Raw genomic sequence first — 14,886 nt, forward strand, 5'->3', positions numbered from 1 at the left:
GAATTTAATATTTATTTTACAGATACAGAACAGTCATTCTGCTTCATTTATTTACTTTGAATTGCTGCAAGTCAGTGCCATGGTACAAGCTTCTCAGAGCGGCTCAAGATGTTCAGAACATTTCAAAATCAAATCTCGTATTTTTTTTTCCTCAAACAAAAACATTTCGATGTGTTTCGACACCCTCTCTGATGAGCTCAACATGCAAACATCTCGTCTACCTAGAAGGTTGATGGACTATATAACATATGGCTTTTTTGAAAGCAATAAAAACAAGGCAAATCAAAAAGTGCATTCAACACAAAAACAAAAAAAAGAATTCAATTCCAGTCTGTGATCAAAGGTAATGTCCATGTCAAGGAGAGGTCCCTCCTGTCTCCTCTGTTTGCTGGCTCAATGTCTGCGCCGCTCAGGTAAGAGCTGACCTGATGTGGAGCTATTGCCATTTGGGTTCAAAGGTCAAAGCTGACCTCTTCAAGGACTCAGAGCAGGTGCCCGTGCTTAACGCAAAGATGCATTTCCTTTAAATAAATACGGCAGGGTTTATCCAGCAGAAAGGAGTTTCAGCCCGTAGACGCACCCCGCAGGTTGCGTAAGCCATCAACAGACAGGACTGTGTTGCCTTTCCTGCCTATTTCCGTTCCCACAATGCTGTGCGCCGTCAGCCCTGGTCGGCAGCAGTCATTATCTGGGCCCGTAGTCATAGTTAGAGGGGCCACTGGTGGCTGAGTACATGTTAGCTGTGGCTGGGTTCATGTGGTGGTGGTACGTGTGTCCTCTGATAGTGGGTAAAGGATAGGGCGACGGCCTGGTCTTGGCTCCCAGGTAGTGTTCATAGGTGGTGGGGTACTTGTAAGGGTGGTGGTGCAGGGTGTCCGGGGGTAGAGGATGGGGGTCTGACCGAAGGTCATGGGGAGGGCTGGGTCGTCCACCGGTGAGCGGGACGGCGTGGAGGCCTCCTGGGACGGGCAAGGCGGGGCTGAGGACCCGGGACATCAGTTGGTGAGCTGGGTCGGCGTGTATAGGCGTGCCGCTGGGGTCCCGCTCGTACTCCCGCCTACTGTCCTCTGTGCAGGGAGAGACGTGAGAACAGGCAGAGTGAGTCAATGTTGTGCATACTTTGTACAAGCAGGTTGTGTGGATTTCTCTGAAGTTAGGACAGGTACAGATATTTCTCATACTGATAGCAGTGTTTTTGGGTTGAAGCCAAGAGTTTGCAGGATAAATCACACACAATACACAATAGCACTACCCCCAGAATTAGCAGCATATATTGTTTAAATGCATTGTTTAAATCATTAAGCCTGCATTGAAACACAGAAAATATTTAAAATATTAATTATCATTAAAAAAATATGAATGCATATAAAAATAATGCAATTCACTCAAAATGTTGGAGCATAAATTCTAAATTCTATCTAATAATAATAATTTCACAATAGAAATCATTGTTGAGTTATAAAATTCCTTCAGATGCATTAGAAGCTTTTTTTAAATATCTGATATATTGATCACATTATTATTATTATTGATAAATAAAACCATTTTCATTGCAGTTTTTACTGTGTTACGAAGCTGTGGTCAGTTATATAATAGCAGAAGAACCTCTGTTATGCCTGCAGTGGCTGACACTGACCGGCTGATATTTGATGTTTAATTAAGAGCCAGTATTGGCCTGATACTGCGAATGCACCACTGCACTTTAGTTAAGGATGGAAAATTTAGACAAAATGAGGTGACATATGCCAACAATTAAAGGTGAAACAATTCAACAGGCTGAACAACATAACATGACTGTGTTTCTTGTTTGATAGCAGGCATGAGTTTTGAAATGAAACAAAGAGCAAGCTGCAGACCTTTCTCTGTGCCGTTCTGCTGAGAGGGAGATGACATTGGGTTTCTTGTTCTGGCAAAGGCACTCATTATTGGCAGAGAGCCTGGCCTGTGATTCCTGGGCCTGGAGCAGGGAGAATGGATACAGTTACATACTCATTTAATGAATGTCAAGGGCACAATTTCTTTATTATATATTAAAATGATGAATGCACATTTTAAGAGTTTACACTGATGCATGTAATGAGCATTTACACATTGACAGGCCCCCAATTTACAATGACTAAAATGTGAAGCAACCTATTACATGACTCAGATTGGCCTGTTCTATAAAATAATCAAAAACTCCCATAAACATCAGTAATCGCTTCAGTTAATGCTTTTAAGAAAAAAGAAAAGGTAAATTGCAGAGCTGGATGAACAACATTTGGAATAAGCATTTGTATTGCTGACAATACCAGATGGGTGGGGTTTACTCCATTGTGACAATTACGAGAGTGTCTGGTAATTTGTCAATGACAGAAAAGCACAGTCGATTGACTTTCAAACAACATCCAGTGATTTCTAAACTTCATGGCACTCATTGTGTTCTTTTATGTGGCAAACCCCCCCCACCTGGCACCTGTTTGAGATAAAACAAACGGCAAAACTATTTTGCAAATGCTCTGACATTTTTTTTTACACCGTGTGGAAACATGCCAATAAGACTGTATTGTTTGAGTGTAAACGCTCACCAGTCCTCTGGGTCGCAGTCCCTGAAGCCTTTTGCAAAGGGATTGCTGGCTATCTTCAGCTGTGTGATCTGAAATCCAGAGCACAACATAAAATAAACCTCAGCGCTGCATTCTGTAGCCAGACACAAGCTCATTTTCATTTCTAAATGGTCATTGCATTGGATTTCTATTAGAAAGGACAGCAGTGATAGGCAAGCATCGTGGACTGAGAGTTTTAAGTGGAAAATCTGCTCTGAAAACAATCACAATTGAACACACTGCTGTCTTTAATAAAATATGTAACAGTTCCTGGTCTGTCATGCTGCAGCATCCTTTCCATTCACTGTTATTTAAAACACAAGTGCCAGTTAATACAGAGCGTATATTGTTGTAGACTGTTTATTTCTGAACTCTTTTGTAACATTTACAGATGCTTAGACTCACTTGTAGATTCCCATAGTCCACAACACAAGTTGTTCATAACTTGAATACGCTTGTCAGCGTAATCCTCATAGTTTCACTGCATTTCAAAGGCCATTTTCCTCTTTTGTGTCATTTTGTCTCACATTATCACATTATGAAAACAATAAATGACCCACTGTAAGTGTAAAAGTAATTTCCACTTTGGAGAATCTGTGACATTGACCATCCAGTAGATCACAGTGGTTTTATTCTCTAGCCTGATCACCGTGTGGCCACGGGAATATTCCAACAACAATAAGGCAGCCATTCCCGCACTCCTCGCTATCACTTGTAAATTGCTGATAGGATTGTATTCTAATGTTTCCCCTCATTACAAGTCGCTCTGAATAATCGATGAACGCACTGATGTGTGAATCTAAGCAGCCTGATGGAAAACAGAGCAGAAAGGGGAGCACAGCTGTGCGCACAGAGCAGAGGCAACATTTACGCACAAAAAGCGCACAATGGAAAAGATGATAGCATACCTAACGGAACACAACCGAGTCATTCGTTAATGTTTGTACACCGTGTAGCAAGGCAATCACAAAACGGGCTATTTTTTTTATCATTTATTTATTAACAGTTGGGTTGAAAGCCACCTTGTTATAGGCTATTACTCTGTGGTCACACTCAGTGTACCCATAGTGTTTCAACGAATATATAGCCTATATTTATGTGCCTTATCTTTTATATGGTAGAATCAGGCCACAACCCTCACATGGCTGCCGTTAGCGACGTTCATACACGGTAATAAAAGCGTCTTACCCGGTGGTTCTGGTACGCTGTGACCGCTGTGAAGCGGGTTTCCTCAAAAACGAAGGTTTTGTAATTCTCTTCGGCATATTTCTCGCTGTCCTTGCGGGGGTCCACGTAGACCACATGGAACCTGGGCTGGTAGCGGTGCATGGAGTTCAGAATGATCTGCAAACACCAGAGGATTCATCAGCACTCATACAGAATGATAATGCAACACGGTACTGGAGGAGGGAAGGCTTCAGTTGCACAAGTCAGAATGTTTTATTTTAATCATAATACATAATAAATAAATGATGGTTCGATATGAAAAATTAAATATCGTAAAGACCAAACGAAGTAGTTTTAAAAATGATCTTATTCACTAAGTAGCCTATATAAAAAAAAACCTGCAGCCCTCTCCAAAATGCATATTTGTGGATATAAGCAGGGTCAATAAAAAGCCATTAAATGCATCACAGGAGTGCTCCTGTTAAATCCATTTAAACCCGTGACATTTATTTAAATATTTAAAGACAACTTGAGAATATTTTATCAGCATGATTCTCATTTTAAGGGCTAACATGAGCAATGATGGTCTTCAACTAATGGTTCCAGGCCCATGGTGGACTCTCTGTATGTGGTAAAATACCCCCGAAACTCCAGAATCTCCGGTTTTCTTTCAGATTTCACCACTAATGCAGGGACACACGGAAACACTCCGGCAGAATGGAAGATCAAACGGGAAGGGCTGAACTCATTTCCAGTGGTGAAATATTCCGCTTCCTTGCCGTCATTTTTGGAGCAAAGCCTGATGCGCAGCGCCATTTGTGTGGACAGAAAATAGGCTTTTGGCAACATCTGACTATTAGTCCAAATATCAAGATTTACTACTGTTAAATCATTTGTGTCAATCAATGGCGAATACAAATGCTCAACCTCTCCTTACACAATAATACTCTTCCTGCTGAGTTTACAGCTTGTAGAGTTTACAGTATTGTTGACCCCTTAAGTGTTCGCTAAAACCTCAGACCGTGGTGTTAAATAACCCTGCTCATTACAGTTATTTCCATTCCTGCCTGTTTTTACTAACTTATTGGGGTGCCGTTGCTCTGTTACTCTTTTTCTGTGCGCATTTATTTTCAGTGCTGTAGCCTACTCACATGGCCGTTGTCATCCAGCAGGTTGTTGGTGAGTTTAAGTTTATCAAAAGAGACAATCTGCTTCATCCACTGGGCGCCCTTGGCCGGAGAGTCCGGGTGGTAGTGGACCCTGCCCGGTGTGGCGGGGTCCGCTTTACCGGCAACCAGCCACGATGAGCTGTGGAAAGCGTACCTGTGAGACCGAACAAAGGTTCATTAGACATGAGGTTCCCACTGTCCTACATTATTCACTTACAATAAAAGTCGCCTAGTCACGCATACAAAATGCCCATGCATGCATAATGTATGAATGGGGACACACACTGAGCCTATAGAAAAATGGCAATGAAAAAGATAAGACATTGAATGTATCTCGAATAGTCACCATTATATTTCGAGCATAAATTGGTTAATGGGAAATATTTATAGAGGTTCTAGTCCAACCGTGTATAGTAAAAACACATGTGCATGTTGGTATTCATGAATTCATTCTTATATTTATTTATTTCTTTATTTGAAAGTGGAGTTTCAGACTGCACAGTGTTTCGCGGTCCTGCAGTGACAGATGTGTGTTTCATCCAAAAAGTTACCTGTAACGTTTGTCGTCCACAGGCAGGAAGTCCATCAGGAGCATGTAGTCCGCCATGGGATCCATCCCAAATATTTTCACTTGGAAAGTTGGAAACATTCTCCTGGCAAAGAAAAAAACACAGGGTGACTGTTAAATCTGGGCTTTAAATTGTTGTTACTGCTGCTTGCTTTGGGCGCACATTTAGTTTTTATGTGCTACTTCGTGTGTGTGTTTCGACGGTGGTGTTCAACTGTTGTCAGTGGAGCCAACAAATGATTTTAGCCAAAGTATTTTTTATTTTTTTTAGAAAGTCATCCTGTTCGCAGAGACACATGCAGCTTCAGGCCTTTCAGAGCTCCGTTTGGCCCGAGCTGCAGGCTACAAGACAACAGGAGCTCCAAGCTATTGAAACTGACGTGACTCAGTCCGTGCGTAACCATCTGAAACTCTCCCTGATCTGAACGCAGCTTGTTGCCTTTTAGCTCCGCGTTTGTAATTTCTGGCAAGACGCTTTAACTTCTCTTCTGCTCTTTTGACGAGTTCCAGACACATGGAGGCCTGCACACGCGCATATGGGCGTTATTTGGGTAGCTCGAGGTGTGGCACTCTTTAGAGAGTCTGAACATTTTATTATAGGGATCGAGAGGAGAAGAATATCCAGAATTATATTGTAGGCTATTAAAAATACATCAGGGAACATTTAGAGGCCCGTGTTCTCTGCGTGCTGATATATTTGTGACTTTTATTCATTTATGAACAGCCATTATTATCCTTTGTCTGTAGAAATTTGGATTGAATCCCTTTTTGGATGTTTTGCTTGAAGTTTAGGTATTGGAGCGGCTCGGCCAGCGCACACAAACATTTGTTTTTTCCCCCCTCTCCAACTAATCTAGACTACTATCCATATCCCCAAAAACAGCAGCTGAAAGTTGAGTAATCCACCGAGTCAGTGAAAGGGATCCTAAAATCAACGCTCAATTAACGTCAGTGTTGTGGCTAGGTGAGGCTGAAGGAGCTTTTAAAGTGCTCTGCTGCAGATCTCCTTTCTCCTGTCAGACAGCAGAGCGGGGAAACTCAACCCTCACTTTCAGGATTAAATCAATTACCCCATGCCTCTTTATATTACTACTATACAGGAAAAAATCAGGGCGCCATTTGGTGACGCTTATACGTAATTGCCGTTTTCTGGTTGAAAATAATAATACTAGTGCAGCACTTTATCTCAACGAGGGTCAGAGGTCAACTGGTAAGATTTATGTCTTAAGGATACAAGCAGCTCGACACCAGCAGAATAAATGATCAATTCTGCAATTAAAAATACCCTCTCTAATTCGTGTAAAATTTGGAAACTAATATGGCAAAATCGACCAAATCTTTAAATGACCATGCTCTGTTTTTTAATTAATAATATTCACGCAGTTTATGTAACCAACACGGATTTTCGTGAGACAGGAGAGGAAAGGGAGGGAAGCAGCAGACACTGCTATAATGAGGAAATAATAAAAAAAAAGGTAAACACGTGTCGAGGCCCGAATAAAAACAAGAGTGTAACACTGTAATCGGCTTGTGGGAACGGATCTTCGTTCACACATGTAAAGACTCTCGCAGATTAAAGGCCATAATGTTGCGTGTAACAGCGCTGCGTAAAATTTAATCTGACAGTGAAGAAAACCAGCCGAGAGTCCCAGTTATCCTCACTGGATCTATTAAACGCAGCAGGATCAGATCAGCAGAGTGTTTACAGCTGACACATCCACATACAAGCCTCCATGCGTCTGACTTCAGAGCAGCAGACCTGAACTGCTCGCCTGCACAGCTTTCATATTTTATAAAGAATAATGTTTTATTAAGAACAATATTTTATTAAGAACAATATTTTTATTAAGAATAATATTTCATAAAGCCAAATGCTCTGACGCGCCGACAAAAAAAGATGACGTCAGTGTTCTATAATTTAATTCATCCGGATTGTAAACAAACATTTTAGTCCTAAATGTGCAAAAAGCAACATTATAATTTCTGTTAAGTGTTCTAATTCTAAATAGTTTTAGCAGTTTGGACCCATAAATGTGTTATTTGAAGTAAGAAAAACAACATAGCTGCATAGTGAAAAAGGCCAGAAGAAGAAAAAAATATTAGCCTAAATCTATTTGATAAAACTCGTTTATCCTCATTTCAGTTTGGTACTGTTTGCAATGTTATTTATTTTCAAATAATAATATTTGAAAATAAATAACATAAAAGGAAATCGAAACATGTATATCTGATTGGCCTCAGCAGCGTAAATACTCAAAATATTTATATATACATTAATATACATTAAAAAAACGTATACTCGTTTAATGCCATTGTTGTATCTTTGTGCAGGACATCGAGTTATATTAGAAGCTACAATAAAGCTGCCTCTGCTCGGTATTTTGTGTGGGCTCTGTCCGAGAGTGCAGCAGAAGTAAAGTAACTTCCAGCCTGTGGCCTGTGGAGAAAGTGCTCACCTGCCAGCCTTGGTAACGATCATCTCCGTGCCCAGCTGATTAAACTCGTCCCATAAAGCTTTCATCTCCAGCTGGACGTTAATGTTGGCCACTTTGGGGTTCTTCTTCACGATAGTTTTGCTGTTCGGCGTGGAATTGGAGGACGACGAGGAGCAGTTGGGAGTCCCGTTGTCACTCGGCGGGGCCTGGCCCGGGTTAGACCCCGGGTAGTTGTAGTTGTGCTGGGCCGCCGGGCAGGGCTCGAAGTGGGACTCATGTTGGCTGTAGGGGTCCCCGGGGGACGGCGAGAGGTGGTAGCCCCCCGGCGTGTTGAGGCTGCTCAGGCTGCTCGTCGTGAAGGCTGCAACATCGCAAAAATGGGACAGCTGCGTCAGCCACGGACTGGATATGGCTGAAATCATCCCAAAAAACTGGATTTACTAAATATGCCCTGCACTTTAAGTCGGTTAGAACACAGATAGTAAAAACAAAGGCAGGACTCGGGGATCTCCAGATGAAGATGTCACGCACAAATGCACGCCTTTCGGTTTAAAGGTTTCCGTGTCGGCTGCTTATTAATCCCTGAGGTTGCATCCACTGCCAGCATACTACAGGCTGCCTGCTCTAAAATAGCAAACGTCCCAATAGTGACGAAATGTTTCCAAAAAGCCGCAATGCTCGCGTAAAATCGCCGAACTATTCGCAGAAACGAGCTTCGATGAGTGTGAATGAGTTTTTGCTTTGGATCGATTGCGCTCTGAGCGGCCTCTGTTGTGCGCTGCTGCAGTGTGTGAAGCACACTGCAACCCAGTCTCCTCTCTTATCTGACGCAGAGGGCCTCCCCTTTGCGATAAAACCGGTTCTTATTTCTATTTAGATAAGGAACTGCAGGTAATGTGCCTTTTCCTCGCCTTGGGACGAGACTGATTGACAGAGAAGTGCGCCCCTTTTTAATGGGCTTTCCGGCACCCATTTAACTTTTGGATAAGGGTATCGCCCACATCACCCCCGTTAGCAAACAATAGAGGAACTGGCCGGCAGAGCGGAGTGTAAACGGTCTACAAGGTAAACACACATTGATTTGCATGAACAAACAAACAGGCAGCAGGTGACTGTTGCTTTCTCGTATTGGATAAATAGATCTATGGAGTGGATATAAAGCCCCCTGCGAGCTGGATATGCGTATTATGGTATGTTTTTACCATTACGCACAGGGTGCCCGTGGAAACCCTCCTCCTCTTGGCTTCATTTTCAATGTATATGATCCTGTCCACGAATTAAAGTTGACTCTTTGTCCAACGCTTTGGGGTTTTTTTCCACCCTGGCTGCTTTGTATGCAGACTTCTCCCTGATGGTGACCACTAGGACTGAATTTGCATTATTTTTCATAATGGGCCAAGCGTTTCAGAATTTCCTTTTACAGTAATTTGAAAACCACGCACATATGAGTGGGTTTGCGCTTTGAATTCAGTTGCGCGTTTTGTAAATATCGAGTAACCGAGCAGATGCAAGGGTCTTATATAATTTCGGCTGAGATGTATACGTGCTACAGCAGCTCTATGGGCATCAACAAACAGATTTACCTTCCATTTCCCGGGTGACAGTGCTGTAGTGCATTTTAAAGGAACTGTGGTTGTGTAGGTCTGGCTTGTCCAGGCCGGTGCTCTGTTTGTCAAACGCTGCGTTTCCTGCTTGCTCTGCAGCCGAAATCAGAGAGGCAATACTGAAAGCATTTGCCTTTGGAGAGAGGGGACCGCCGTCGTCCATAGGCAAGGGATCGAGTCGGGAAAAGGCGTCCCTCCTCCACCTCCTCCTCCGCTTTCCAACCGCGCAGAAAGCAGGAGAAGGCTGTGCACAATGGGGAAGAACATGCGCCAAAAATGGGGTTTTCACATTCCGCCACCGGCGCTCCGTGGGTGCGAGAGTCTGGGCTAGACTGTTCTTAAAATATTCCCACGGCTACTGTGAAGACGCGAAAAGCACCCCGGTGTTCAGATTCATCTGGTAAACCCCTGGACACGTCCCGGTGTCAAAACATAGTTCAGCCGCAGAGAAGGGAGAGAGAGCCTGCCTTGTTTGTGCTCCGATCGGTGGCGGGGTGGTGTCATCTGAGTCCTGCCTTGAGGAGAAGCTACTACTGCTACGAGAATGTCAAAAGTGAGCGAGATCCACGCCTCCCCTGCACCACTAGGAAAAAAGTGTCTGCGCTCTGCACTGGATGTTTTATTTCAATAAGACCGTGTCAGTCATTTGAATTCAACTCCAACGTCATTGCAATGTCCGGCTTCAAAGTGCGCCACTTTTCCAGTAAATGATGGGCCTATATATGCGTTTGCATATTTTAGCCGTCCAAGCCCAGATAGAGCTGCTCCTGCCCCGAGCTCGCCTGGAACACCAGGGGCTGCAGTGCAAAACATATACAAATATATTTTAGAGAGTTCACTCTGTTTTCTTTAAACAGGGGGTGGAAATAAAAGATATAAAATGTAAGAAGATAAGTCAATTCACACTGTTTACTTTAGTTTCAAATGTGGGTGTTTTTTGTGAATCAAATAACACACACAAATAAGAATAAAGCTTTTGATTCAATCAATGAAGAACATGGATCCAGGAAATAATGTGATTGGAACAAGTAAGAGGTGGCAGATATGTTACTTTATTTAATGAACGAGTCACCAGACATTCAGCTGACACCAACCACATAAAGAGTTGTTTTTCACACCGAGCATCCATCTGTACGCTTACTCATCTGTCTACTGGGACACTTGAACAAAAGCAGTATAATGTAATGTATTGCGTAATTTCACGCGATTTGATCTGAGCTTTACACAGCCCCTTTGCCTCCTCTTTAAGTAGCTTGCCGCACACAGAAAGACACCGATTTTTTACCGAGCAGAAACGCCATCCCTGCACTCCGTAAACAGAAGAAACACACGTGGCACTTCTGCTGGACTTGACCTCTCCGCCTTGCGCCTCCACCATCGCCTTGTTGGCTCTCAGCTTATCGAGGTTGAGCTTTAATGTGCAGCAAACCAAAGATGTGTTTTGTTGGAGCTGCTGCGATAGCGACCGGATGGTCTAATTTACACTGCAGTCATTGAATTAAGTGTGAAGGCAGCAGCGGGGTTCTAATGGGATAAAGCCGTTAGAGGATTAGCCCTATTTGTTTTGGATGTTTCTCCGTGGGAGGCAGGGAGCATAAATAAACTACTGCAATATGTTGTTTAGATAGATAGATAGATAAGAATACGATACGATGATCTAGATACGCATACGGATAACATAGAGACGGAATGTAGATAGATATTAGTGATTTTGTAACTCACACTCAGAGCACTGTTTATTCATAGAGTAGGGGGCATTAGAGCCTGTGCGCATTGATTACTCTATAAAGGAAATCACGCGTGGCGCAGTCACAACCAGTGTAAACCATCGCCCAGACGATGTATTCCTCCCAGTGTGTGCCGGGCTGTTTTATCAGATATGATGCCATCGATACCGACTCACTTCATCATTGCCAAGTCGGAAGCCTCCTTTGTAAATACTCAGGTGATAACAGACAAAATACAGGAGCAGATCAAAATGGGAAGAGACTGTGTTGGAATTCGCTCGCAGGCCTCAGCAGCGGCCAGAGCACAGCGGAGGCATTCAACGCCGCACTACTCAACATAAAGACTGACTTTATGTGAAATATTAAAAGGAAAAAATACACTTGTTTATCCCCCCCCCACAGACACACACACAAACCCTCCCCAAGAAAAATATGCCGTGGAAGCAGAGTATGTGCCAGATAATTAAATCGAAAGCTCACAATAAATAAAATCAGTAGGTGCTTATTCACTGCGTAAAATACGCATATTAAGGCATTATTAGAATGCAGATTCTTTCAGTGGGCTTCCATAGAGGTGAGTGAGCTATCACCCAAGGAAACACATTCTGTGCAGCTAGAGCCTGGCAGTAGCACTACGGGAGATAAACGTTTCCATGAAGTGTAAAAACTCGCTGCAGACTTTCTATAAAGGTGCAACCACACGCACATTTGAACGCCGCCTACATGTACTGGTGATTTTTCGTTCTAGCACCCAAGCAGCTTGAACAGCACAACCATTTTTAATCTGGTAAAATAGAGTTTGATGTTTTTTTTCTCCCCCTTGACTTTACTACCTCATGCGCTGCGGACTGTGTCCTCAGGAGTTTAGCACATATGAGCCAAAGCTGACAACAAGCAGACAAAGTGAGCAAAGTACGCGAACAGCCCTCACTGATTAGAGGATACAGGCCTGAACGCCGACTGCTCCGTTTCTCCCTCTCTGACTGATGGATGCAGAGGACACACACTGTACACTCACATCTCTCTGTCTCTAACCAGATCACTGCATGTTTGTCTTGTTTTTATTGAGCATGTGATGGTGTTCTAATTATTCTTCTCATTGTGGCCAGAGTGGGGACATATTACATTTAGTGTAATAAATTGTTTAAATGATTTGAGAACTGCAGGCCTTCATATAAGCTAGTCCGTACAGAGTAATCAGGGACACGCTGGTTATAAATTACTGCTCAACAGACGTCTTCTTAAAGTTGATTCAATTGGATGTTTTTGTATGAATTTCCAGAAGAACTCTGATTAAAAATTGCAACACTTGCGGTCCACGTTTACATGAACTTTCTGTGGACGTGTATTAATTCCGACATGTTATTTCGTTGTTTAATGTACTTAATTAGTGCATCCGCTAAACAAATTTGCCCACACTTGAGCTTCGGAGTTTGCTGCAGGCATGCTTTCCATCTTCACATCTCAACTGAAACTGAAAGGACACTCCGAATTTTACAGATTTTATTTCTTTTTAGGAGTTAAATGTTGGATATCTTACATTTTTATTTTGCAAAGAAAATATTATCCGCCCTTACAACGCGTTATTCTACTGCTTTATGTCCATGGTGCTCCGGTCCATAGATATGACAGGAGCCAACAGAAGGCAAACCTGTCTGCTCTGCGTGTGATTTAACGCGCGCTGTTACGCGCAAACAAACAGTTGTTTGAGAAAAAAAAAAAACTCTACCAAAAAAAATAAATAAATAAAAAAACAGATTGCACTTGTTGTTTTGTGTCTTCCTGTTGTGTTTTACAGTAGAATCGGAGGCTTGTTTTCCTCATGTGGTGCAGGAGAGGCCTGTGTGGTCCTGTGCGTCCTGTTGTGGTTATATAACAAATCACCAAACCAAAAAAAAAAAAAATACTCCCGCCCATGCCTCATTAAAAGGCACAGATCTCGTAAACGTCAAGGCTCTGCGGCTGCTGTTTGTGTCTTTTTATTAAACAGAGATGTGATTAGGTCATCGGTATATCTGAAGGACCTGTGGGCGCTCTCTTTCTCAACCCGCTCCCCTTCTCCTTCTCCTTCTCCTTCTCCTTCCCTCATAGCGAAACAGCATAGAATCTCCTTTGATGTTTTTATGCTCGTGTTGTGGAGATATTTATTTCTCCACTCTTTCATTTAATGAGTCTGTCTCAGCCGCAATCAGGCTGATAAAATTATTACACGCTCACATCATTTAACAGATAATAAATCACGGGTTATTCCACTCATCATAAAAACAATGATTTTCACATTCATGTTGCGTGACTGAAGCTGCAGGGAGCGACGCTGTAAAACCCTATCCTATCTAAATATTAGTGTAAATCCCTGAATAAGAAGCAGAGGAAGCGAGCAGTTGACCGCTGACAGCAGAGGGCCCGGGGTGTCCCCTCTCTCCGCGGGGCTTTAGGAAATGATCGCAGAGGCGCAGGTATGCAGAGGAAACATTCAAAAAGGTGCCTCAGCTATCTGTAGGACCTCCGAGCGGCCTCAATATGAGGCGAATATACATAGAAATAAAAACCGATTCCATATCCGGATGAAAAAAAGACATGTCCTTAAGTCAGTTCTCAGTTAGTATTGGGCGCACACCTTCAGAAAAAGCCTAATGAACACACGGGAATGGGAATATTGAGTAAACCTATCGGGAAAAACGCTTTCAAATACATTTAGTACGTGTTCTTTTATTACGTTTACATTCTATATTTATTTATATGTCGACACAGTCAATGAAAAACCCCTATATAGTATTTTTAACAATTAACTGTGGTGGTGAATAGCGACATTAATAAGCCTTTTAGCTGTATGTTAATATTAATATTAATAATAATAATAGCAATGATTATATAGTATCCTATGATTAATAGGGACTTTCAGTTTAGCTTATATCACTGTAGGATCCATCTTTAATTTAATTACAAGTGAATCTTGGTTTTTCGGATGAGTTGTCGAAGATACTATACATAAATATAAGGATACCAGGTTGTATATAAACCTTTTGCAAAATGCAAAATCAAAATTTTTTCTTTGTGTGCAGGTGCAAGCAGTCTGTTGCCTTAAAGCACCAGCAGTGGATTCATTTCGTCTGTTGCCTGAATGTTGTGAATGCCTTCATTCACTCCCCCGGCTAAAAAATGTCCACCTCCTTTCCCGAAATGAAAAGTCCACATCAGCGAGAATACTAATTGGAGTTTTTCAGTAAAAACGTCCAAACATTTTACCACAGTGATGAATATTTGTCCGATGTCTATCAGTATTTGTTTTTCCTTATTTGTAGACTAATTACATTTTTATCATCTGTCACTGAGTGGTTAGTTGGATATTTAGAAGACTTTTCCGTGGCGTTGGTTGGTTTGCCATCATGAATACATTCAAAAGTTGTCGCTCCAATGTCGCAGAAGTTGATTATTATGTGCGAATGTATGCACGCTGATAAAGACAAGATAGTATTACTGTGTTTATTTGTGAAAGCACGCACAGATTGCTGATCCGAGTGTGTTACAGATGTTTGCAGATCCACATCGTCCTTCAGTAGCCTTCCAGTCATGCGTAAAGACGACCACAGTACACTAATCCTACAGTCCATTTCAATAGATGTGTCATAAT

At 42.3% G+C, this 14,886-nt stretch overlaps 1 protein-coding gene across 2 annotated transcripts; it reads right to left on the reverse strand.

Moving 5' to 3' along the window:
• Positions 1 to 684: 684 nt before the first annotated feature.
• On the reverse strand, positions 685 to 10,107 carry tbx1 (T-box transcription factor 1). Of its 2 annotated transcripts, none has more exons than XM_035658983.1 (8): positions 9,508 to 10,107; positions 7,946 to 8,285; positions 5,473 to 5,574; positions 4,904 to 5,075; positions 3,774 to 3,929; positions 2,568 to 2,635; positions 1,857 to 1,957; positions 685 to 1,067 (listed from the first exon to the last, which is right to left on the reverse strand). In XM_035658983.1, exons 1-8 carry the CDS (start codon positions 9,689 to 9,691, stop codon positions 685 to 687), a joined length of 1,506 nt encoding a protein of 501 aa, XP_035514876.1. In that variant the 5' UTR covers positions 9,692 to 10,107. The 2 variants fall into 2 exon arrangements, with proteins under 2 accessions (XP_035514876.1, XP_035514875.1); XM_035658982.1 differs by having other exon boundaries at positions 7,946 to 8,336.
• Between the last annotated feature and the right edge of the window lie 4,779 nt (positions 10,108 to 14,886).

Source organism: Morone saxatilis, unplaced genomic scaffold (assembly GCF_004916995.1).
Source record: "Morone saxatilis isolate NCDOM2014 unplaced genomic scaffold, NCSU_SB_2.0 Contig16, whole genome shotgun sequence".
Lineage (NCBI taxonomy): Eukaryota > Metazoa > Chordata > Actinopteri > Moronidae > Morone > Morone saxatilis.

Coding starts and splice junctions, on each gene's coding strand:
- tbx1 (XM_035658982.1), bottom strand. CDS start 9,691: ATGGACGACGGCGGTCCCCTCTCTCCAAAGGCAAATGCTTTCAGTATT. Junction 5,076..5,472: donor GTGGACGACAAACGTTACAG/GTAACTTTTTGG, acceptor TCGGTCTCACAG/GTACGCTTTCCACAGCTCAT. Junction 1,958..2,567: donor GACTGCGACCCAGAGGACTG/GTGAGCGTTTAC, acceptor TCCCTGCTCCAG/GCCCAGGAATCACAGGCCAG.